Below are 26,480 nucleotides of genomic sequence, written 5' to 3' on the forward strand. Positions count from 1 at the left end.
CAGAGCCACAGCGTGCCCCAGTGCTGGGCACAGCCACGAGAGGGGTCGGGTTTGGGCCTGGAACTGCAACAGGAATACAATATATTATGCCAAGTAGTTAAAATAAACTCTTATCTTCCTGACAAAGACTAAAAAGGTTAAAAACCGTAATGCACATGAGGTTTGGCTCTAGTGAACGTTGAGATGCAGCCAATGAACTCAATTTGTTATCTTCAAAGAAGAAATAGTGTTCCACGTTTGGTTTTCCCTCCTGGTCACTTTCCGTTAAGGCTGTGGACATCTTTATACCGACCTCTGAGTCTCCTACTTGGTACAGGGAGCACTTGACAAGGAAACCAGTGCAATTTGAACTGAACAACAGCTTTGTGGGAACTCTGACCTTGGAATCTGAGATACTACACAAAAACATCTGGATTAGTCTGCCAAAAAATATCACTGTTCTGGGGACAAACCCTGTCAAATCTGCCCCTCAGACTAATTCTGCACAATCTCAGGACATGCAATAGAAAAAAATAAGAGGACTGAATACATACCTTCAGATTTAAAAACACTTTTTATAGCTTGTTATTTTATTAAGTGGTTGACACCAGAAGGTGTGGTTAGAGATACAGGTGCTGAGTAAATAGTCATGGAAACCTGTCTACGAACCCAACTCAAGACCTACCTAAGTGCTCCAAGGTAAAACCACCTAAGCCCCAAAAAGGCCAGAGGAGGAATGTTCACAGGCATTAAGCACAATATATGTTCTGAAAGGCCCAAATATTACAGCAGAAAGAGCGTGAGAGAGAAGAAATTACACTGTCATGACAAGTTTCCTTCTTGGGTGTTAGATTTTTGGTCTATCAAGTGGAAAGGAAGGCTCAGACTTCAATAAATACACTGGGTTTGAGCGCTGGCCTTCGTGAGCACTGTCCATCCATTCTGCCTCTGAGGGTTCCACCTGGAAAGCTGTGGCTGACGCTCCCTACCCCGACAGCAGAACATCCATGACTCCAAACCCGGCCAGATCCTCTCCTGGAGCTAAAGGGAAGTAAGTGCATCAATGTTCTTCACTGGTAAGACAACAAGGCCTTCTCTTTTACAGATAAACAACTGAGCGTAACTATGTGAGATGACGGCTCCGTCCTCGGGGAAGTCATCTCTAGTTAATTTTGTCCTGGAATATATACAAGTTATTGGTGGCAGCTACAGCAATGATGTTCTCCATGGGATGCCATGCTGTGTGCAGGATCTTCTTGTTGAAGTCCAGACTGTCAACGCTTATCTCGTCCTTCTTCCTCTTGCCCCCCGTGCAGACCTTGCGCGGCTTCAGCACGGCGCGGGGCTTGCTGCTCTCGCGGGAGGCCTCCAGGGTGACGTCCCGGCGCGTGTTGCGGTCGAACATCCTGAAGAAGTTGTTGTAGGACCCAGTCATGATAGCGCTGTTCAGAGGCGGAGGGAAGGCACATCTTAGTGCTTGCCAGACACAGCATCAACCCCTGTCTTCTCCCTCACACTCACAAGGTGAGGGTCAGCCCCAGCTCATGACCAGGATGGGCCATCACACTCTTCCCCTCCCTGACGTACACCACTGCTCTGTTCCATCTGGATTTCAGCATTGCCTCCATGCCACTGCTTCCTCCCCTGGGTGTTCCTCTGGTCATCACCCCCTCTACCATCCAGCCTGGCCTTGAGCACTACCAGGGATGGGGCAGCCACAGCTTCTCTGGGCACCCTGTGCCAGCGCCTCAGCAGCCTCACAGGGAAGAGCTTCTGCCTAAGAGCTCATCTCAGTCTCCCCTCGGGCAGGTTCAAGCCATTCCCCTTGGCCTGTCCCCACAGGCCCTTGTCCCAGGCCCCACTCCAGGTTTCTCTTTCATGCTCGTCACTTAGGGAATCAGTACTTAAGCAGCATGTAGCAATCCCACCTACCTCTGCAGTAGCAATGTAGGAGGAAGGCATCACTTTCTTTGCTGATCCCTGTGCACAGCTTTGAGATCCGATTTCCCCAATCACTTTCCCCATCTAACCTATGTGGTGGATCTTCTACTCTCCAACAGTGGATAGGTTTAGGACAAAGCTTGTTTCACAGCCTGATCCTATTATCACCCTGATACCTTTTCACTGAAGAGCCTGCAAGCTTTGGCTGCAGGCAGGTCCCTGGTTTAGGTGTTTCAGATTTACTCAGTCTTCAAAGTAAGAATGCCCAAGGAAAGCCAACACAAAACATCCAGACCTGCCATGGTCTCATCTATGTCATCTGAAAGCATTTTAACAGGCAGCTCATACTGCCATAGCTGTTTCGTTACAACCTGAAAGTCCTGCTTATGGCTTTCCAGACTGGAAACCAAATCCCTAATGCTAAGGGAAAACAACACCCCAAACCAAACCCCTGAGCTTACCTATCAGAACCGTTCCAGCAGCACTCGAACTTGTCAAAGATGCAGTCATTTTCATAGAGGGAACACAGCTTGCTCCGAAGGTACTCATGAACCTTTGGGAACATTGAAATTGGTGTTAGACATAAAGAAAGAGAAGGAAAGGGGAAAGAGGGGTATTGAAGAAAAGGTGACCACCATACTTGGTATGTCTCTACAGGCCTGTTCTCCATGTTGAGGTCCCACACTTTGACTGACAGGTAGTCTCTTGTCATCATGTATCGGCCGCTGTGACTGAATTTAACATCAGATATCGAGGATATTATCTCTGAAAAAAATGATCTGCTGCTAGGATCCTCGGGCTCTTCAAAAACTGCAGACAGAAGACACAGTGACAATGAAACCAACACCAACCTTCACAGCCTCCAGCGCTTGCGAAGCTTTACATCAACATTCTGGCTGCTTTTTACAGAAAGGTGCTGGTAAACACTCTTTAGGAATAATGTCTTTTTGAGTAATGTCATGCTCTTGGTCATCAGATGCTAGATGCCCATCTCCAAGATTCCCAGGCAGAGCACAGCATCAGCAAATTACAACTCATGGGTCTTACAAGTCCATCAGAGGAAAGAGTTAAACACCCACACATGGGTGCAGTGGACATTACGACTGAGCTACAAATCACATTGAACATGAGCTGGTGAAAGCCTCAGCACCCCAAACACAGTACCTTAATGAATGACCCATGCACTGAGACTCCTGTACAACCTACTTCAGATCTGAACAACAGCTGTACAACGCAACCTACTCAACTATTAGTATCTACACTTGAAATGCAGTTTGTATGCTTTTAAAAGCAGATAAAGAAATGCATTATTTAAACTGAGGAGTCAGTCTCTGAGGTCAGTGTTTCAGGACACAAGAACTATTTAAATTTTGAATGGATCCCTTTTAGCAGGATGTTATTCAGTCACAAACAGTTAAAAACCGAAGTCCTTCCAAGTAACTGAATGCAACTCTAACTTGAATACATGGAGTGGCCTCACAGTCTGCATTTCCCAGTGCACAAATATGTCCTTCCACCAGCAGGAAAACCTCATCTGCACTGTAGGGAGCTTACCTGCAAGTGTCAGTGTGGCAGGTCGCCCCACAGGGCTAGTGATACTGCTAAACCACAACCACTACAGCTGTGAACAAAAGGCTGTGTGAAAGGCATAGGCAGTTATCCTTATGGCTTCAATACAAAAGCTTTCCTTTCGTATGGAAGTTTAAGTGGCTCAGCAGACTAGAGCAAAACTTACTTCAAGAACAGCATGAGGCCTTTGGAATTAATTCTATGCTAAGAGCTGCAAATGTCACAAAGTAAATGGATTCTGGCAGCATCAGCCCAGTTTCTAATGCACAAAGGTGAATAAACTGCCCTGAACTGGCATTTGATAAGCAGATACCTTTGAGAAGCACCAAGACTGAGTCTGGACAGAAGACAGGTCTCACTGGTGCCAAAAGCACTTGTTCCCATCACTTTATGATGCATAAATGGGTAAACAGGAGCAGAGTCAGATGGTCAATTGTCTCATGCTACACTTCTGCTTGGTGATGGCCTAGAACAAGACAATTAAAATGTTCCATTCTACAAAACTACCACCCCTTACCTCGTATGCTCTTTACCAAAAAGCAGAACTTGGCACGGTCATTTACAAGCAGAACACCTACACACTCTATCTTGCGTGAAACCAAAGCAAGAAGCCCAGGAGCCAAGACTCATCCCAACTTACACTTGGAGTGCCTGTCGCAGAGTGCTGAGGACCGCATGTCACAGAGGCGAATGGTTCCTTTGCTGCTGCTGTACACGAACACGTTACAGTGGTGAGGGTGGAACTCCGCAGCAGTGATCACCTCTGTCAGCTCCTCCATGTTAGCAGGCTTAATATCTACAATATCTGGAGGGGGTTTGTAAAGGCAAGCTCACATTCAGACAGCTTCTGGCAGGTGACTACTGAAAAATGCTCAAGTACCACGTAGAAAACCAGGGCGAGATCTTAATTTCCACCAAGTGCCATCTACACACAGTGACTTGAGTAGATAAAGTCTAGATGCTCCAGGTCAACTTTAACAGATGCTGGAGATAATTCCAGACTCCTCCCAAGCCTCCTTCTTAATGCTTCCTACTGAATACATTCTTTCTCTTTACCTAATGCTTTGGAAAACTCATATGTGACCTACTGAACACTCAGTATTTCTGCAACTTCTACCTCACTGCAGACTTGTGAGAGGAGAACATCCTGAGCTGTGCATACACAGCCTTGCAAAGAGGTTTGAAAGTTATTTCTGCAGGTAATGGTACCATCTACATGGAACCCCCCTGAAATTTCAGAGAAGTGTCAGCTAAAGAGACATTAGACTCTGGAAAGGAACATCTAAAGTAACAAAGGAACTGCTTTTCATATCTTTCCACTCTTAAGTCAACCGAATTCCACAGATAAAGGATGCTCCCTTAATTCCTCCATTTCTTTTTAGAAATCAATCTATTAATGATAATTGTACTGGCAGTTTTCCACTGCAATGATGCTTGCACTCAAAATGAATGAGAGCATCCTAAAGCCTGCTCTCACCGTATTAAACCCCAGACTTCCAAATCCTCTAATTTAATCCCTAGATTCAAACACCTACTCTGATGAGTAAAATTAAAATGATTCTCTTAAACACACTCGATTTTGAATTGCCCCAGTGTTCATACAGAACAAAAAAAAAGGATACTAAAACTTCTATCTGTGATTTCTAAATGCCATAGGTTAATTCTTAGGTCATCCGCAGAAAGGTACGTTTCATGATCACTATTTACTGAAATAGAGTTTATGTGATAAGTATGTGCATTTGCAAATATCCTTCTGGGACTTGCTTCTACCATTAGGTCCATGGGTTTCAAGATTGGCACCTGAAACATGAAAACAAACAGTCAGTTTTGGCATAAACCTGATTTCTGATTCAGAAGATCTTAATTACAATCAGAATCATTTAGGTTTGAAAACACCTTTAAGACTGTAGAGTCCAATCATTACCCCAGCACTGCCCAGGCCACTCCCAACCCATGGCACTGGGGCCTCGTCTCCACGCTGTGTGAACACTTGCAGGGAGGGTGACTGCAGCCCTGCCCTGGGCAGCCTGTTCCAATGCCTGAGCACCCTCTGGGGCAGGAATTGTTCCTCAGCTCCATCTAAACCTGCCCTGGTGCAGCTTGAGGCTGTTTCCTCTTGTCCCATTCCTTGTTCCTTGGGAGCAGAGCCCAGCCCCTCCTGGCTCCATCCTCCTGTCAGGCACTTGTAGGGAGCCATCAGGTCCCCCCTGAGCCTTCTCCACTGAACCCCCCAGGTCCCTCAGCCCTTCCCCATCACACTTGTGCTCCAGGCCCTGCACCAGCTCCATTGCCCTGCTCTGGCCCCGCTCCAGCACCTCAATGTCTCTCTTGTAGTGAGGGGCCCAGAGCTGAACACAGGATTCGAGGTGCAGCCTCACCACTCCCCATCACAGGACAATTACTGCCCTGGCCCTGCTGCCACACTGGTGCTGATACAGGCCAGGACACATTTGGCTTCTCGGCTGCCTGGGCACAAACTGCTCATGTTCAGCTCTGTCAATCAGCACCCCCAGGTCCTTTTCCATGAGCAGCTTTCCAGCCACTCTGCCCCAAGCCTGTATGGTTGTTGTGGCCTGGGTAGGGAACCCAGCACTGTGCACTGCTTAACTTCAACTGGCTTTGTCCCATTGATCCAGCCTGTCCCTATTCCTCTGTAGAGCCTCGATACCCACAAGCAGATCAAGACGCCTACCCAACCTGGCTGTCATCTGCAAGCTGACTGAGGGGGCACTCAAATCCCCACATCCAGATAGCTGATACAGGTATTAACAGAGCCAGGCTTGATACCGAGCCCTGGGAACACCATAGGGGTGTCGATAAATGTTGATGGCAATTAATTAATTGCATATGACTGATTCCTGTTTTGATTTAGTGACTATAAACACTTCTGAAACCCACTGAGCAAGAAAGCAATACAGCAGCCCATGAATGATGACTTTCCTGCTGCCAACACACTACCTCAGACACTGAGTGCAGTAGGAGTTATCTGTCAAATACAGCAGCTTTGTATCTCATCCCACAGGGCAGTGGTGGATGTTTATTATGACATTTGAGATCATGTTCATTTGAAATAAGCACTTTAAACGCCCCCCACATCTTAGAGGGGTGTGAAACTGGGAAGAGTAGTTTGCAAACAACACCCTACCGTGCTCTCTGAACAGCTTTAGGAACACCCGGATGCCCTGTCACAAGCAGCTGAGCTGCCAGGGTCAAGTGGACTAAGCCTCCCTCTAGCTCCGTCTCACTGACCAGCAAGTGAAGGTTGCTCAAGGACATCCTAAGCTATTCCAGTACATGGAATTTCACGGAACACCAAATTACATCATCTAACCAAGAAAAAACAGTTATGACAGTGTTCAAGACAATATGTATTCCCAGAACAAGAAACAAATGAACTCAAGAGCTTGCCAATTGCTTTCACCATGTTTGTATCTCAGCCTGTTTACATCAAACCAGAATGGTTAAAATTAATCCATTACTTTTATTAGGCAATTCTCCTGTCTCATTCACACAAGTGTTCCTGGCATGGTCAGCAGTGGCATTGGCTTGGAAAGTAGGGAGAGCCTCAGTTCAATTCCTATTTATGGCAACAACCACCATCTAAAATGCAAGAACCACCCTCAACCCCACACAATTTCACTGCCTGAGCTCCTGCTTTGAAGGATCCCAAGTTTGGAGCACTAACCCTACCTCTGCATCACTGTGCAAGTGGAAAATGTCAGGATCCTTCAAATACACATTAGGTTTCCCAAATGCTCAGAACTTGCCTCTAACACAACCCCCTTCTACCTCACCACAGAATACTCAGCACCCTGCTTACACTGGAATCTTGTTCTTAGAGAAAGAAAGACCAAAGTTGTTAAATCTCAGCAATATTGAAGGGGAAGAACTATCGATATAACCAGAGCCAAATTCTTCCCCAGTTCACAAGGGCCTCCAAGAAAAGGGCCCTACGTGCCAGCTTCAGAGCAGCCCCTGGGGAAGATGTACAGGTTAATGGGCACTGGGTCCTTCATACCAGCACAGACACTATGGCACTATCCTCTGCTGACTGGCTGTGGTCAGGAGGGTAAGTCAGAGTCTGAAATCAATATGCAGTCTCTGCACTTTCCTTTGTGTTGCACTGAGACAGACTGTTAAGAGCACAGCAGAATGAGCCCATGCTGGCTATGAACTGAGTACAGAGTAGTGGAGCCCCAGCCAGAGATACCCCAAAATGCTGTGTTCTCAGGCTTGAATAACAACATTGTTATATTTCACTGCTGTCAATAAATCAGCATTGTCGTCTTCTACAATTCTAATATGCTGAGGTGGACAAAGGCTTCTCTAACAAAATATTTTCATTTTAAAAACAGCTGAAATTTCAAATCCATTTTCAACAGGCTAAAATATTCTAAGAAAAAAAACTAAAACCCAAACTATTGGGAAGCCAATAGTATAATATTATAATAAAAGTTTGCCTCAAGTTTTCCATAGGAACCTTATCTAATAACTACAGACATATATACCGAAGTGTCTCCATTTTTAATATGTGTTTTCAGTGACCCCTACCAAACCATTTTTAATCTCCACACTGCAGCTGAGCACTTTGGTAGTACAAAGGTAGAGAAGTACACGGAGAAAGATACTAACAGTCAGCGAGCAGACACGTACCCGCAGTGCTGTGATTCTGAAGGGATCCCGCAGTCTTCCATCTTCATCTTTTAAATTATAACCTTCGGCTCTTTTATCCCTTTCACTTATTTTCCATAATTTAATAGTTTTATCTAAAAACAAAAGTTCACATGCTTGAGAATGAATTCAAGTCAAATAAAATCACTAAACCACAGAGGCAGCAGACTGGCTGTTAGTTGTCTGTCTCGGTTTCCCCTGCGTGCAAGAGGAAGGGCCCAGATGGGGTCCTTTTAAACACCAAGGTAACACAGAGTAGAGCCCCCCCCCAGGGTACTCTGTGCCTTCAGCTATGTTGTTCAGCAGAACCAATACATGGAAATCATTATCAAAGTTAAGGCTATTTGCATTTCAAAGTGCAACAGACAACAGTCATTCCTGCTTTTACAGCTTCATGTAGCAGGCAGGATATCAGCACTTACAGAGTCATTTAAGCACAAACTCTTGGGAAATAGCATATTTCTCTGAAAGTAACAACAACTTTTTCTATAGGATCATTTAGGTTGGAAGAGATCCTTTAAGATCAAGTCCAGCCATTAACCTAGCGTTGCCAAGGCCACCACTAAACCATGTCTCTAGTTCTCCATTCACATTTACAGCTTGCTCCATGGTGCATCAAAATGAAACCAATCCAATATGTAAGAACCACTAAAACACTGGGAAAAAAATAGAAACAGCCCTGAAATGCATAAAAGCTTGTCATTCCCAACTTAGAATACATGAAAGCTGTGCAGAAATTACAAGCACACAGTGAACATGGTATAAACTTCCTCCCTGAGTGACTGTTGTCTTTCAAACAGTTGCTCTCCAAAACACATGTGATGTTTTGATTTAGAAAGCAAAAAGGTTGTAACCACAGTGCTTCCGTTTCAAATGTAACTGTTACAAATTCATCAGGGATCCCAAAAAATTACATTTCAAAATTAGGATGAAGTCAAATCCAGACTTCTGCTACAGCTCAGCACACCAGGAACCCATCTATATAAGAACTATACAGCAGGGTAACAGGGTATGTGAAGTGACAGCATGGTCTGTCTGTCCCCAGAAGGCTCTGGAACTGTGTCTCTTGCTGCTGCCTCATTTCTACATTCATACATTAGTACCTAGAGTGTTACAAACAAAATATACTTTACATATAGAGAAGACATTAAACCAACCCCAAAACCTGCAGACACTCTCCCCCCAGCAAGAGAACACTCAAATGATGAAGTTCTCTGTGCAGAAATGACGTGTCCTTACCATTTGTAGACAGCAGGAAGTGAGCAGCATTCTGTTGTGGTAACCACCTAATTTTATTGATTTTTTCCTCAATTTCTAGACTTTTCAAGTAGTCAAATTCAGGTTCATGACTCTGGAAGGTGCTGTAAACATTGTATTCCCCCCTGGAATGAGGACGGCTTTTATTCTGCAAGGAAACAGTAACATCAGCTGCAAGCAGTGTCAGGAGCTCATTAGGAACTGCACATACAAACTAATGACTACAAACTGTCAAGTAGAAACGTTTACAACAGATCTTGAATTTACATTTTTACCCTGTGATACTGTACTTAGTTTACCATCAAAAGAATGCACACAGACTTAAAAGCATCTCTTTATATATTAATACATGTGTACTCATAGAACACAGCCCATTCCAAGGCATGCTGGCCACAGAGGAGTTCCTGTGCTTGCCTGAAAGGGTTTAAGGCTACTCCACCTCTCCCAAGCAGTTTCAGCAGTGCTGGAGCAGAGAAGTAACATCCTAAGTCCCACACCACCAACTCCATGTCATTAGTTTCTGCTCCTCACTTAATCTCTACTCCCATCCTTTTCTTTTTACTCATTCCTGTAAATCACCACAATATGGACATAAAGTAGGTTTCCAGAACAGGAAATCAATGTAAAAGGACACAAGACATGGAGTAATTGAATAGGGTTTTTATAGAAGTCATTGTGCTGAAGGCACAGCAAGATCGATGAGATCACTAGATCTACCTCCTCTCCTATTCCTTTTAAAGCCTGCCGTGTCCAGAAGTGGTATCAAGGTTTATAATTGAGCTTTGACAACCTTTTTTGTTTGTCAAAAAAACACGAAGGCTGGAATCAGTACATTTTCATCTAAGCCATTCTATAGTGCTCACCATGGTGTGCCAAACATGACCACAAATACACTGACAACTTTTTCTCTCACAGAACTACAAGACCGCTTTGTATGATCCTTGGTGGAAAGGAAAAGAGATCAGAGTCACAAGCATCCACAGATTTGCAGAATCAGAGTTGGGACAGTCGGTTATCAGGATTTCAACTGGGTTAATGAGATGCTGATTCGCATTTGGAGAGCTGCAGAGCCCGGAACTCCTGAAAACAAGCTCCTCAAACACAGTTGGAAATCACATGCTGGAGAAGTAGCAGATGACTCCTCTGCAGAGGCAGGCAGGCAGCAGAGCAGGAAAGCCCACCCTGCACGCTGACTGGTGGCAGAAAATACAGTGGGACTCACAGCCCTAGAGACCACCAGACCAGCCTGTATTCTGACACAGTGACTTGGGTAAGGTTACTTCAGTGAGAGATTTTCCTGCACTGTCTCACAAGTATGGAGTTTTAGTTAATGCTGGGACTTCACATTATTATTCCTTACTTGTCACTCTTCCAAATGTTGGATAGGATGCTCCCAGCTAACCCTGCTCAGTATCACTCTGCATCATTTACAGCCACCCAAGCTTTGAGCAAGCTGTGGCACTAGGCAGTGGTCTCGCTCTTTACTCACACATTTGGTTGGAATCACCAGCTGCTTGGAACTGAAGTGATGTCCGAGTTTAGGGCGTGAGGTACAAGAGTTCAGCCCACCTTCCCAAATCATAGTGTATGGGGAATTTTATAACTACCCTAAGTTGCTGGTAACCTAGTTGGCCTAGTTAATGTCCATGATGTTGAAAAATATTGGTTGTAAGGTTTTATTTACTCACTTGAGATCTATTCCTCCACTCCATAACTTACATAGCTTTACACATGTTAAGAGATATGACACTTATGCCCAACTCCTCCCTACAGTCTGCATGTGCTCCAGAGAACACCTGAGTATTCCTGGGTAAACAGTCCGACTGGTGGGGTTTTTTCCCCCTAGCTGGGTTCTGACTTACAGAACAGCTGAAAGCCAACCAGTAATAGCTCCACTCCTAACACACATCGAGACAGATCCTGAGCAGATGGACACTTCTGACCTTGATCTCTCTGTGCCTTGGTTCAGTGTCTAGAGCAGACTAACTGATCCATCAGCTATGAGCTGTCTAGGTGCAGCAGGGCAGTGTTTCAGCAGCTTTTTCCTGTCGCTACCTCTCAAATCCTCACAGTAAAACAGTAAGTCACCTTTGGTAAAAGGGGTTATAAATAGTATCACAGTCAGCATGAAATGCAATATACTGGAAGCTGAGATACTGGATATATAATACTGGATACTGCAGTATACTGAGCATCAGCTGAGCCACACACAAAAGAAGTAGGATTCGGATGGAAAAAAATGGGAGCATCTCAAAATCAGTGTAATTCATGCACAAATGAGCTGAATTAAAATTCCAGGATCAGTTTTGGTATTTGTGACCCAGGAAAAGCTCAAAGCAAACCAAGGCTCAAATTCTCACCACCTTTTCAAAAGAAAGGATAAACAGGTTCTTTGGTGGGTGAGCAGAGGTGAAAATACCTATGTGGAATATTGACCGTTTAAAGAACACAATTCCAGATTTCTCTCAGGCATGACAAAGCACGACAAATATTTTTCAGCATTTAGTGCACTTCTCCAATATACATTATTTCTCTGGATATAAAAAGCTCAGAGGTGGCTCTGCGGGGGTGAATGGGCAGCAGAGGCTACAGTGCTATCACACAACTGAGCAGCACTGCAAGGAGCCAGCCAAGAGTGTGCCACTGCAGGATGAGGCTTCCCCTCTCTGAACTGAAAATGCTTGAGCATTTCCTCGAGAAGCTGTTCCCACTGGTTTTGATTCATAAAATCCTGAAATATATCAGATTAATTCTTCAGTTTTTGAATCATCCCACCCTGCTGTCCTTGCAGCTTAACTTGTATCCTTATTCATGAACTTTTCTTTCATTATCTTCAAAGCATTGTAATTTTATAGAATAAAACAGTTCAGGTTGGAAGGGACCTTAAAACTTATCTACTCCCAAACCCCTGCCACGGGCAGGGACCCCTTCCACTAGAGCAGCTTGCTCCAAGCCCCTGTGTCCAACCTGGCCTTGAACACTGCCAGGGATGGGGCAGCCACAGCTTCTCTGGGCACCCTGTGCCAGCGCCTCAGCACCCTCACAGGGAAGAGCTTCTGCCTAAGAGCTCATCTCAGTCTCCCCTCAGGCAGGTTCAAGCCATTCCCTTGGCCTATCCATGCAGGCCCTTGTCCAAAGCCCCTCTACAGGTTTCCTGTAGCCCCTTTAGGCACTGGAGCTGCTCTAAGGTCTCCCCTTCCCCAGGCTGAACAAGCCCAGCTCTCTCAACCTGCTTTAGATCAGCCTGCCAAGTATAAAGTTCAGAGGAAAGTCCAGAGGCAATTCTGCAACATGATACATAGCACAGTAGATACTGATGTGAAGAACTCCCTTGGATTTTGAGGACTCTTTTTTGGGTGGAGGGTGGTTTAACCACCACAAACCAACCTCCCAAGTTCAGCACGGGGCAGGTATTTATCGATTTGGCTAAACTTGGGGTTTTCTGAGAAAGCCATCAAACACTGAAACTTCACAGCATGGAAAGATGAAGTGAGACAGTGCAACACAAGAACAGTGGAGTAACAGCACTTATGTTTTTCAAGTCACTGACCTCTTGTTCCCTTTGAAATATAACCACTCTGCCACCTTTGTCTCCTGTTGCAAGAAGATCACCAGAGTAATTAAATTCAACTGTTGAAATAATATCAGCTGTAAACAGAACAGAAACAAACAGCACTGTAATGTGGGAAGCAAAGCAAGATGTTTCAAGACTTGAACACAAAATTACTACTTGTATTAAAGCAACAACACAACTCCTTCATTTACATTATCATATCCAGACACTAAGCCATGTTTCAGAGCCTAACAACACTTTTAGATTTAGGTTTATAATCTAAAGCAGTTCCACATTTCTCAGTTTAAGCTTTTGAGGGCCTTCAATCACGAAAGAGAAGGCATATTGTTTTAGGAATCCAGACTCTGTATTCTATCTGTTGCCAGTAAATGCTGAAGCACATAATAGAGATGGGAAGTCTGCACAGACCCAAGTATAAATCCTGTGGGAAGCAGTTCACCTGTGATACTGGTATTGCTTTGGAGCAGCACAGCACTGCACTGCTCCCACTGAGGCCAAGGCATACCTGCCTTTCTTCACTCTGAGTACTCATGTAGTTAGTTCAGGAACCTGAGCTGGGCATCCACATCTGCTGAAAGGGTGAGGTGAAGGCAGGAAAGAAAGGAAATGCTTCCAGCCGAGCTTCCCAAACCAAGTCTGCAGAAGCACCAGCATCAGCACATACACCACAAAGAAGAGGCAATGCTCACTGCACCTGAAGGAATGGGAGAGTGAAGGAAAAGAGCAGCACCTCCAGTTCAAACTGAATCAGGTGCCCTTGGGACTGAACCCTGGAAACCACCAGTGTTGGTTCACCACTGCTCACCACAATAAATCTCTGGAGGTGGCAGTAAAGAAATAACTGCCTGCAACAATGTCTAACCAAGGGACAGAGAGATAAGGGGCTGTAAACGTCTGTCAGGCTTCAGGCACATGGTAACAAAACCAACACAGCACTCAGCATCAGATGGTGAGTAAACATTCATCCCTGACACACTCATCCGGGCTGGTGCTTGTGGCCACCCAAGGGCTTCACTGGATGATGCAGGCAGAGAAACTGCAAGATCTGAACTATATGATACCAGTTAGTTTCAGAGTTTGCAATTGGAGAGCAGATGAAAACTGCTTATCTCTTAAATTCCTTTCAATAAGCCCCCACTCTTTTGAGGAAAGTGATTAGAAGTCTAAGCAGTTTCCCCAATATATAATAAAAGATGAAATATGGATATTAACAGATGCCCATGAAAAGTTTTTCCTAGTGCATAAAGTTAATGATTTACCTTCTCAGATTAAAAAAAAATAATTATTAAAAATACACAAATAACCTTCTACAACTGTATCCCAGCCTTCCCAACCACATTATTAACCTGCTTCTGGACACATCTGATTTTATAATCGTCTTTCTTTCAAAGGTTATGAAAAGATTCCATTTTGATAAAGAACAGGATGATCATAGAACCCCAGCATGGTTTGTGCTGGAAGGGAACTTAAAGCTCCTCCACCTCCAACCCCTGCCATGGGCAGGGACACCTCCCACTAGAGCAGCTTGCTCCAAGCCCCTGTGTCCAGCCTGGCCTTGAACACTGCCAGGGATGGGGCAGCCACAGCTTCTCTGGGCACCCTGTGCCAGCACCTCAGCACCCTCACAGGGAAGAGCTTCTGCCTAAGAGCTCATCTCAGTCTCCCCTCTGGCAGGTTCAAGCCATTCCCCTTGGCCTGTCCCTGCAGGCCCTTGTCCAAACCCCTCTCCAGGTTTCTTGTAGCACCTTTAAGTGCTTGGAACTAATCTAAGGCCCTCTGGAGCCTTCCTTATTTCAGCCTTTTCTCTATATTAAAGTAACTCGCGCTGACATGTACAGAAGAGCAAGAGAAGACAAACTACTGTCACATCGGTTTACACACAGCATCTCACTGCATGCCTCTCATATGCAAGACACATCTGTGATTCTGACTGTCCAGAAGCAAAGGTCTGTTCAACTTCCCTTCTGTTTCTGCTCCACTATGGCCAGAACTCTGTTCTGCAAGTGGCAAGGGAACTCCCCTCCTGTAAACTATGGAAAGCAGTAATACCTATGGCTTTACAGTAAGCTATTCACCTGGTAATATTGCTTTCCAGGCATGAAAAATGTTTAGTCTCACTTTTGGAAAGGAGTTCTACTGTAGTTAGTCTAGCTACAGAGCAGGAAACTCCTAGCTGTCTTCAAAGCTGGTATATTAAAGGACAACTAAATTATGGCTCTCTACAATCTCAACTTCAAAAGCACTTCCATGGGCAGTAAACGTCCTCCCAACACAGGAGAAAGCTACAAACATCCATCCACCTTTATAATAATGTAGTGGAAACCATCCTCAGTGATTCAGGAGACTGTCCTGTAAGCCTTCACACATGCTCCAAAATTGAGTACAAGCGCTCTAAACCTTTTAGCATCACCATCACCTCCCTCTATCACAAAATGTCTGCCAGAATGCTGTTAAGGTTCTCACCTCCAAAGCTTCCTGAGCTTGTTATAATGAGGAGTGAAGGGGGACAGAGACCACTGTTTGTTAGGATTCAGAGATGAGAGCAAGTTTAGACCTGCAAACTAATTTAACCCCAACAAAGGATTCATACTGGGTTCTTCTAACTGACACCAACATCGACGCCTGTGCTCTCTTCATCTATTGAAGGATGCCAAGAGATCCAGAACACCCAAATCAGATGCTTAAAAGTAGCACCTGTGAACTCTTCTTCTCTAAGGTGACTGCACATTGCTGCTTGGGTTAAACTTCAAACACTGGAACGCATCACTGCTGCACAGCTCACCCAGATGAATGGGCAGCTGCAGTTAATGCTCAGGACTGGCACTAACTACATGCGAACAGCATCAACTTCCCTCTCATTCTTCTAAACTATTCATAGCCTTCTGTCAAAAGCCCCCTCCTCAGACAACTGATGAACAGGGAAGTCAAGACAGTCACTGTTGGGGAACACCACTTAAAGGGGGTAGATCCAACTTCCAGGGGATTTTAACTTCATTTTCCAAACAGGTAATGGGCAATACACTGCTTCACATTCAGCACACATCAGACACCTGGTCCCACCCCTCCCTCTGGAAAATACTTTAATACACAGCACCTTTTTCCATGATGTGTCCTAGAGATCAAGCAAAGGAACGAAGGACTATGAAACTCCCTGAGGAGGCTAATGCTTGGAGATGACTGGATCTGGACCAGAGCCAGGCAGCTGGCATGAACTGTAAGGGAGACTGCCAGTGGAAACTAAACTTAGAATGAACACTTCTGTGCCTGTCACAGAGATCAAAGGTGACACACCTTTCCCTCTGACACATGGTTATTCTACAGAGGGTTTTATTCTACAGCCAGAAAAAGCTGCAGGAGACATTGCATAGCCTCCTACAGCTGATAGGAAGGAAGCTGAGAGTGCAGAAGAGGATGAAGTGGCAATTATTGTGCTCCTAAATCAGCCAGGATATCAGAATCTGGGATCACAGAATCCCAGCATGGTTTGTGTTGGAAGGGAGCTCAAAGCTCATCTGGTTCCAACCCCTGCCATGGGCAGGGACCCCTTCCACTGGAGCAGCTTGCTCCAAGCCCCTGTGTCCAACCTGGCCTTGAACACTGCCAGGGATGGGGCAGCCACAGCTTCTCTGGGCACCCTGTGCCAGCGCCTCAGCACCCTCACAGGGAAGAGCTTCTGCCTAAGAGCTCATCTCAGTCTCCCCTAGGGCAGGTTCAAGCGACTCCCCCTTGGCCTGTCCCTACAGGCCCTTGTCCCAAGCCCCTCTCCAGCTTTCCTGCAGCCCCTTCAGGCACTGGAGCTGCTCTCAGGTCTCCCTGTCAGGAGCCTTCTCTTCTCCAGGCTGCCCCAGCCCAGCTCTCTCAGCCTGGCTCCAGAGCAGAGCTGCTCCAGCCCTCACAGCATCTCCATGGCCTCTTCTGGACTTGCTCCAAAAGCTCCACATCCCTTGTGTGCTGTAGGGCAGAGAACTACCTTTAAGTACCCGGCCGAGTTTAACAGAGCCCGAAATAACCCTGCTTCTTGAGCGAATCTGAATTATCGAGCAGATCTAAGGTCAACCAAGGGCACGCGCTGGGCACTGAGCTGCCTGCTCAGCACAGCAGCAGGAGCAGGAGCCGGTCGCAGTCAGCGCAGCCGCTGCCGCGCCCCGGCGAACTGCACACAAGAGCCCTCCTGCGGCCGGGCTGCCAGCCCTGCGCGTCCCGGAGCCTGCCTGGAGCGAAGCCACTCGGCACTGCAGCGGGAAGAGCACCCAGGCTGCTGAAACCGGGCAGGAAAGCAGCAACGGAAGGTGTCAAACCGCCCCCCAGCCCTGTCCCTAAGGCTGCCCAGCTATCACCCCACACCAAGCGCTTGTTCAGCTGGCTCAACAACAGGAGGTTGCCTCTCCAAAAGGAGAACTAGTTCAATTCCCTCGTGGAGCTCAATTTGCACTTCCTTTTCAATGGAACCAGATCATAAATTGGTGCTGGAAGCGTCCTCTGAATTATATTTTAAATTCCCCCATCTTCCACCTAGTTTAACATGCACAGTTTGATATTAGTACAAAGAAAGGGCAAAGCAGCAGCAATAAAAGAAAGTAGTAATGAAAATTACTTTCACACTTGCCAAAGCTTTCTGTGCCTTTTCTTACAAGCAACTGTGGAGGCTATTTTTAATATTCATGACACAGTCCAGCACTCTGGGTGCAAACCCACTCCCTCAGTATTATTTTTTTCCCCTCTGGAATAGCAATTCCAACAAGCTTTTTGCTACTGGAAGTATATTTAATGAATTGATGTGATTCTGTCAGGTTTGCTTCTATGTAGCTCGTTATGCTTTCTATTTTACTTTAATAGGAGTTAATAAAAGTCTTAACATGATGGGTGAATATCTTCCACTTGCAGCACTCACTTTCCTCTGTCTTTTCTTTACTTAAAGCAGTTTCGTCAGTTTTAAGCTTTCCCCCCAGGTGTTAAAATACTCCACAAATGGCACAATAGTGACAGCTCATGTCGAACTGTATCAACAGGTACCACAACCTGCTGGCACTGCAGAGACGAACAGCAGCAGCTTTCACTGCGCACACAGTAACACACGGCTGTAAAGACTTGTGCTAATTTCTGTACTCCCACTACTCAGTGTGTTGTATTTTGCTTTCCCACCCCATAACTCTGTAACACTCACTGCTTACCCAAACTGCTTATTGCTCACTCAGAGCAATACACACTCCTGCAGCTTCACACATTAAACTATCATCCAACTACACCTAGCAATTTGTCTTCTCCTGCAGCCGGTTCTGGCTTAGTCTTTGAAAGGATTTTCCTCTCTGTTCTTTAATATTCCACTTGCCATCTTCCCCTGGTACTGAGAATGTTCTCCCCTTAATGCCCACAACCCTATACCCTTGCACTTTTCTGACCAGACTGTGCTAACTTTGTTATGCATCTAAGTCAGGAAAAAGATGCTAGGTGCAAAAGCTATGGGTGAACTTCAACTGTGAAATGAGCATTTATCAATCACTTCTGACTGCCTTTGAGGTCTCCACCTCAGCTGTAAACTTCCTGGTTCCCTTTAAAAAAGGACAGATACACTAAACATTTTTCTACTTGTATTCAGGCTCCTCCTCCTGCCCATGCAGGTCCAGTAACTCATGGTGTTCATGCGTATCAAAACCTGATACCATGGTAAAGATTCCAGATTTGAATTCCCTGTGTGATGGCTGCAGGGCAGAGTCTCTTCTCCACAGAAACCCCAAATAACCACTTCTGTGAAGCCTGAAGATCACCTGGAGCTTTGTCTTTTAAAGCATAACTATTCACCCGTATATCTGGGCTTCCTCACTATTAGCAGTCTAACAATTACGAGCTAGAAGCTTCCAAAAGTCCACTAATGTTGTATTCCTCACACACAACACATCTTAGTCTCCAGAGTTAATTATATAGAGTAAACCGACATATTATACATTAACATATTAACAGAATCACAGAACGATTTAGTTTGGAAAAGACCTTTAAGATGAAGTGCAGCCATTAACCCAGCACTGCCAACCGCACCACTAATCCATGTCCTTAAGTGCCGCATCTACACAGCTTTTAGATGCCTCCAGAGATGGTGACTGTAAGACAGTAAGCCAGTGCAATTTACTTTCAGGTGGCTAACACCCTGGTTTAATGTTGTCTGACAGGACTGGAATTCAAAAGAACACTTACTATTAAATACTACTGGCAGAGAACAACATTTTTAGGTAATTGTTATAGAGTAAAGGGTGAAGACAAATTCTTGGTTCATGGCTTGTACAATGACTTGAGATTAAGACAACTTTCCTCAACAGGAAACCAACATACAACATGCATGCAGGTCAAACCTGCCTGCATAGTAATATGGCTCAGCTTCGGTGTGTGTCTGAGCCCAGAAACCCAACATGTGCTGGGCTCCAGCCCCAGAGTGTGTGCAGCAGGTCAGGGAGAAGATTCTCCCTCTCTCCTGTGCTCTGGGGAGACCCTCTCTGCAGTCCTGATCCAGCTCTGGGGCAACAGCACAAGAGAGATGTGGAGCTGTTGGAGCAAGGAGATGCTGCAAAACCTGTAGAGGGGCTTTGGACAAGAGCCTGTAGGGACAGGCCAAGGGGAATGGCTTTAACCTGCCCGAGGGGAGACTGAGATGAGCTCTTAGGCAGAAGCTCTTCCCTGTGAGGGTGCTGAGGTGCTGGCACAGGGTGCCCAGAGAAGCTGTGGCTGCCCCATCCCTGGCAGTGTTCAAGGCCATGTTGGACACAGGGGCTTGGAGCAAGCTGCTCTAGTGGGAGGTGTCCCTGCCCATGGCAGGGGTTGGAACTCGAGGAGATTTAAGGTCTCTTCCAATAAAAACCACTCTGTGACCCTACAAATTAAACACCAGCAAATACCTTTCCCAGAGCCGGTATCAGCTATATCCTGCAGATCACCACATACAACATACACAAAGCAGGGAAGATGAAGGAAACTTTCAAAATCTTTGGTCCCTGCTGGGAATGGGGACTCTTCAGAATGCTCACAACAGTCCTCTGGGCAGTGGGGATGTGGTGAACTGTCAGAGGATCAAGGTAAAGTGCACTGCTACTGGGGAGCAGGGCATAATGCTTTAGGGAGGGCAAGAGCAGGTATCTCAGGTCTTGTTTGTGGCAGAACACTGCTTTTCAGAGAAAAAAAACCAGAACAGAGCATAAAACACCCACCTTCTGTCCAGTTCCATCTTCAGCTACAGCCCATTACTTACAATGAAAGGAGACCACACACATGGCCTAATCATAGAGCCATTATTACTATATTTCCCAGTTCTTACAGAAAAGAAATCTTAAAAGCCATCACCCAGTTCTGTCACTCCTTCCATGAAGTTTTTAGCACGTGTCAGATAGCTGGGCCTCTTCTGGAATAGTTTAAGTCTGAAACTGTGGCAGAATTTGCTTTAAAAACAGCAAGAACAGGCCAGTTAAATTCCCAAGTCCCACAGCAGAACAGTTTTGAACCACTGACTTATAAAGATGATTTAACACTAAGTGTTTTTAAATCCCTTGTATCCAGACTTGAAAACAGTTACAGGATTAGAGTCCAGTACATTCTTATTAATTGTGGGTTTCTTCCCTGCTTGTGCTCTGACAAGCTCCTGAGCTGGATTTCTTAGCACTGTAACAAGCTTTAAAAGGAGAAGCAAAGAATTTGTTCACCTGATGACAACCAGGTATCTTTATCAGTGCTGTCTATACCTATTACTATTTGAAGACCTTCTGTAAAACCCTAATAGTACTTATTTTTGATATTTAAATGGAAATATGAAGCTTCTGAACAAGTAGAAAATCCAAGGCAGGTTTCCTGAAAGTCAGTGACAACTTATTTTGAAGAACAGAAGTTTTGCCCATGTGAAATACTTTACAAAGTTACATCCTCAAGTTAATGGATTGGAACTTCCAAGGAGCCCCTGTCTACTACCAAAGGGTACAGTGTACAGCATTCACGGGCAGAACCAGGCTTTATACTCAGCTGCTTCACAAGAAGGTTTCAAAACCCACACTTAAAGCTGGTGAAGCTTAAGTTGATGCAGCTCTAAGAGGAAAGCAGTATCTGTTTCATTTAGTGGAGTCACCATCCCCTTAAAGCTCCTTGTGTCTGGAACAGGAAGATACATCTAACCAGCATTTAGTGAAGGGAATGGTTCATCTCAATCCCAAACCCTGCACTGACTGCTTTGAAACCCCAAAGAAACCCCAGTGTCCAAAATGGGAAACCCACAATGAACTCCACAGCACACTGGCTCCCAGTCTGACGAAGAGCAGACATTCTGCCCAGCAGTTCCAGCCTGTCACTGGCACAACTGACTCAGGAAGACTTAAGAGTGCCACTCTCTCTCTCTATATATATAAATACATTGTTAATTACATCCAGAAGTGCTCCTGGATTATATGCACATCTGGCCCAAGGAAATTAGGAATATCTGTAAACTATTTAACAAACTGTATTAGATTTTGCTTGCTAAAAAAAAAAAACAAACAAAAACCAACCACCCAAACAGAGCAGTTTTGCACACACAAACCAAAACACTGAAATCTCAAAACTGATGAGGTCTCAGGCAGCAGGAGCAGTAAAAAAAAAATAATAATTTAAAAATATTCCTGCATTTAGAAAGGTACTTTCCACCAAAAAAAGTAATCCAGGAATAACAAGTTTCACAGGCAGTCAATAGGGGTTTTGTAGACACGTGGTTTTACACTAACAACAGAATTACCACACAGTTTTAAATTAAATAGTCTCAGTATCAACTCTTTCATTCAGCATCTGTTTTATTCCCCATTCCTCCTCCTTGAATCTAATTCAACTTTTCTGCATTAGAAAACTCTTTATTTCAGTAACTGGCGTATCATCCCTGCTCTGCTTGAGGTGGCCAGGCTGGGCACATAAACACTGCTCTATTTCTTCACCACACAGAGCACTGTACAGATTCAGAGATTACTCAGTGCAGAAAGGGAATACATAGAAGACAAGGAGGAGACAAAGTGATATATAGATTAGCAACCTAGTTAAAAAACCCTGGGTATGAAGATGGCAGCAGCACATACAACTGCAGGGATCTGGCACAGCCATATTGGCATGTGTATCAAGGCAATACGTGTGAGAAACAACTACTGAATATAAAGATATCCTAGAATTACACTTTCAACAGAAGTGACTTTGGGTTAAGGTGCTTGACTATCAGGCTTTGTCATTTCACCTACTGACTGAATTGTCTGCAAGAACAGTCTGCAAAAAGCCTGCATTTAATACATCTGACAGGTACTTGTCTTCTTTTCAGACTGCATCTACAGAGCTGCTTTTTCCACAGAAAAGAGGAAAATAGTTATTTATAGAAACTGTAAGTTCTCACTATCACAAAATCTTACAGGAAACTCCCAGGGGTTTATGTAATATTTGCAGCAAGGCAACAGTCACCCATCCAACACGTTTAGATGTGCAGTTTGGTAAAAGATGGTTTAAAGATACTTTAGAAGATGGCAATGAGTAAATAGCTCTTTAACTGGGGACAAAATACTACAAATGTAATTGCACTCTTACTGCATACTGCTCAGTCAAATTCGGGCAATTATTAGCAAATATATTGCAACTTTACTTAACTCCAATTTCAAGGCAAGAAAAAACGAATTGGGGAAGTCCACAAACGAAAACAGACCAGGAGTCCAAAAGCTGCAAGTAGTTCTTGTTTGCCAGTAGGAAAAAATCAAACTCTACCAATAGTGCAAAACCAGGTGCTGAAGAATTATATTCGCTGTTCTATGGAGAAAACGAAAATCCCCACATGTAGCAGCACCTCACACAATCTGAAGCCCTCACTCCAGGAGAAGTCGCATTAATAACATGCATCTGGGAACTTTACCCTGGGAAAAAACCAGGGTAAAAGCATTGCGTGTTGTCATCACTATTCCCTCTACCACTCCTAGTTACTCAAAGCAGAGTTTTCCTCTAACTAACCACTGTGCCTTAGTGGTATGTCTCATCAGTAATACAAGTTCTTCTTTGAAGAATCCTGTTACACACTTAAACTGGGTTTAGGACAAGGTGGTGTTTCAAAACTGAGCAGCTTTCTGGCTCTACACATCACTGTGAAGTGCTCATAGGGGTATACTTTTTGCAACAGGGAGAATTTTCAGTCACATAGATACTAAATCCTAAAAAAAAAAAAAAGGACCAATGGGGAAACTCATAAAAGCCACTTCAATCCATTTTCATAAGAATTCTGGGAACTTCAGAACCACAGCAGAAGCTAAACCACATATTTCGAGAGGAAAAAGCAAAGAGAGCAACAACTCAGCCTGAGCACTTGTTTCTCAAGCAGTTTTCAAGTCCATTCCTCCCATAGCTACTACTTTGAATGGAATGCCAAACAAGTGGCATGAAAATGAAAACAGTGTCAGCATAATTCCCCTGTAGTAGTCAGTTAGGAAAAATACTTACTGCATCCAGTAAAGCACAAACCCAAAACCACACACTGGCACTGCAAGCTGCTTCACTTAATACATGCAACTATTTCAGTTAATGCAGTAAAATCAACAGCACAGAACTGTTTCACACACATACTTCACACCCTCTTTTCTAAATAAAACCCAAACAGTGCTGCCAACGTGAAAAGTCTGAACACTGAAAATTTAGGGGGAAAAAAAAATGAACTCTCATCAAAATTGAGCAAAACTTCATGTTGTTTCTACACACTACAGAAAAAGGCTTTGTCCAGCTGAACCATTCTCCTTAGCTTCTATCACTGCAAAGCATGCTGTGCTTAGAAAGTTTCAGAGCCATGTAAAGGTGTGCCCATTTTCCCTACTGAAACACGGCTGTTTATAGCTCCCAAATGTAACGAGTGGGACTGAAATCTCTTCACAGCTGCAGGAAACCTTTAAACTCTGCTTTTTAAATGAAGCCCAAGTGACAAACCTACATGCTCTCTGCTGCTCTCTTTGCGTCAGAGGAAAACTTGACAAGCCTGACAGACTCCATTCATGCTTCCCCCTCCCCGCTGTGTTTTATCATTGTCATTACCTTTTTCTCCCTAGTGATTAGCACTAAACAACTGGAAGAAGCCACCGTGTCTTCTCCATTATGCTCTCCTGCAAAGAGCAGCACGCTGCACTAGGAGCTCAGGCAGTAGCTTAGTCATTGCAACACACCCGTCCTCCGAGCCTGGGGCACGGACCGAGGAGATGCTGTCGCCGCTCTGCCCTTCCCAGCCCCGGCTCCCTCAGCGCGGGCGTGACACCGATGTTGGGAGAGGAAAACAGGGTGGTGGCGGCTCCGGCGGGCGGGAGCCACCGGCGCCTCCGGGAGCCCGCGGCCCGGCCCGGCCCTCCCCTTACCTTCCGCCACGTCCTCGTCGATCGCCCCCTTCACCTGGGAGAAGCACCACTGGAAGTCGTTGCTGCCGCCGACGCCTCCACCTCCTGCCACCCCTGAAGCGGGAAGAGAGGCCGGTGAGGGACGGGGCGCCCCGCGGAGACCCGGGCCCAGCCCCTTCCCCGGCGGGGCCCGCTCCTCCGCCGCACGGCCCGACCCAGCGTAGGCCACACACCCTCGGCCCCCAGCCGCGGCCCGACCCGGCGCCCCGCGGGGCAGGCCCGCTCCCCGCCGTGCCCCCCCCCTCCCCCCCGCCGCACCTCCCCGCCTGCCGGGGCCGCGCGGTGCAGTGCGGCCTGCCGCGCCGGTCCCGCAGCGCCTCCGCCCGCCGGGCGAGCCGCAGCCCGAGCCGCAGCGGGGCCTCACCTGCCATATCGCGCGGTGCCGGTGCGGCGGAGGCGGGGGCCCGCGGGGGCAGGCGCCGGCCGGGAGCGGGTCGCAGCCGCCGCACGGAGCTGCCGCCGCGGGAGGCTTCGGGGTTTCAAAATGGCGCCCATTGCCGGCCGGCCTGATCCGGTGACGTCATCGCCCCGGCTCCCCTCAGCGGCGGAGGCGGCGGGGCCCGGCCCGGCCCGGCCCGCTCGGCCCCGGGGCCAAGCGCTCCCCGCGGGGCTGAGCCGGCGCTCGCAGGAGCGAGAGGAGCAGAGCGAGGAGGCCCGCTCGGCCCGGGCGGCGGCAGGGAGGAAGCGAGAGCGGGGCTCCGAACTCACCGTCACGAACGCACCTTGACGTGAGGGGGCGCGGCGGGCCGGGGCTGCCATAGCCGTGGGGACTGCCCCGTTCGTGCGCCTCCTGGTTTGATTTTGCTTCCTCCGCTCTCCCCCCCCCCGGACGTTTAATGGTGGGGCTGCCTGGAAGGATGAACGTGATTCTTATTTGTGGGGTCCTGCGGAGGGTCAGGGGCAGCAGAAGCAGCGAGCACAGTCCCGATAAGACGGGCAGCCCCGGGGGCCTGTCCCCGGCCGGGTTTTTGAAGCCCCGGTGCTCAGAGAGGTGCGGGTGGCTCCTGATGGTGTAACTGTGCGCACCTGGGCACTGAGGGCGGGTGAGCCCCGTGTTCAGGAAGCATCCATCCCTCCATCCCTCCCTCCATCCCTCCCTCCATCCATCCATCCATCCCTCCCTCCATCCCTCCCTCCATCCCTCCCTCCATCCCTCCATCCATCCCTCCCTCCATCCCTCCCTCCCTCCATCCCTCCCTCCCTCCCTCCCTCCCTCCCTCCCTCCACCCATCCCTCCCTCCCTCCCTCCATCCATCCCTCCATCCTTCCATCCATCCGTCCATGCATGCCTCCATCCATCCCTCCATCCATCCCTCCCTCTCTCCCTCCCTCCATCCACCCATCCCTCCCTCCATCCACCCACCCCTCCCTCCATCCATCTATCCCTCCATCCATCTATCCCTCCATCCACCCATCCCTCCATCCACCCATCCCTCCATCCACCCATCCCTCCCTCCCTCCATCCATCCATCCCTCCATCCACCCATCCCTCCCTCCATCCACCCACCCACCCATCCACCCATCCCTCCCTCCCTCCCTCCATCCCTCCCTCCCTCCATCCATCCATCCCTCCATCCATCCACCCACCCATCCATCCATCGATCCCCGTGTCTGTCTGCGGACATCACAGAATCCCAGCCTGGTTTGGGTTGGAAGGGACCCCAAAGCTCCTCCAGCTCCAACCCCTGCCACGGGCAGGGACCCCTTCCACTGGAGCAGCTTGCTCCAAGCCCCTGTGTCCAACCTGGCCTTGAACACTGCCAGGGATGGGGCAGCCACAGCTTCTCTGGGCAGCCTGTGCCAGTGCCTCAGCACCCTCACAGGGAAGAGCTTCCCACTCCTTTGTGAGCTGCATTACTGAGGCTTTGTTCAGGTTTGGTCTCATATAATTTTTTTTTTTCTTCATTTTTTTCAAAGTAGTTGCAGATACTGAAAGCTGTAAAAATGAAACTTTTGCCCCTAAATCCGAAAGAGCAAAAAGAAAGCAAAATTATTTTTTTGTTTATTTTTTTCCCAATACCCCTGTGTTGTTTTATTTTTGACCTCTGAGTCCCTCAGAAGATGGTATAATGGGAACGTTTTAACTCGGAGGGAAG

At 46.7% G+C, this 26,480-nt stretch overlaps 1 protein-coding gene across 3 annotated transcripts; it reads right to left on the reverse strand.

Moving 5' to 3' along the window:
- Positions 1-534: 534 nt before the first annotated feature.
- PPP2R2D (protein phosphatase 2 regulatory subunit Bdelta) lies at positions 535-24,901 on the reverse strand. 3 transcript variants are annotated; one of them, XM_057408650.1, is made up of 10 exons: positions 24,749-24,901; positions 24,346-24,438; positions 12,968-13,065; positions 9,400-9,565; positions 8,143-8,255; positions 5,112-5,289; positions 4,130-4,294; positions 2,561-2,730; positions 2,382-2,473; positions 535-1,421 (listed from the first exon to the last, which is right to left on the reverse strand). In XM_057408650.1, the coding sequence occupies exons 1-10, from the start codon at positions 24,753-24,755 to the stop codon at positions 1,142-1,144; spliced, it is 1,362 nt and encodes a 453-aa protein (XP_057264633.1). In that variant the 5' UTR covers positions 24,756-24,901; the 3' UTR covers positions 535-1,141. The 3 variants fall into 3 exon arrangements, with proteins under 3 accessions (XP_057264633.1, XP_057264634.1, XP_057264635.1); XM_057408651.1 differs by lacking the exons at positions 8,143-8,255; positions 12,968-13,065 and having other exon boundaries at positions 24,749-24,765; XM_057408652.1 differs by lacking the exons at positions 8,143-8,255; positions 12,968-13,065; positions 24,346-24,438; positions 24,749-24,901 and adding an exon at positions 11,280-11,304.
- Positions 24,902-26,480: the final 1,579 nt, after the last annotated feature.

Source organism: Pezoporus wallicus, unplaced genomic scaffold (assembly GCF_028554395.1).
Source record: "Pezoporus wallicus isolate ANWC-B61680 ecotype Strahan unplaced genomic scaffold, APGP_CSIRO_Pwel_v1 contig_13954, whole genome shotgun sequence".
Lineage (NCBI taxonomy): Eukaryota > Metazoa > Chordata > Aves > Psittaciformes > Psittacidae > Pezoporus > Pezoporus wallicus.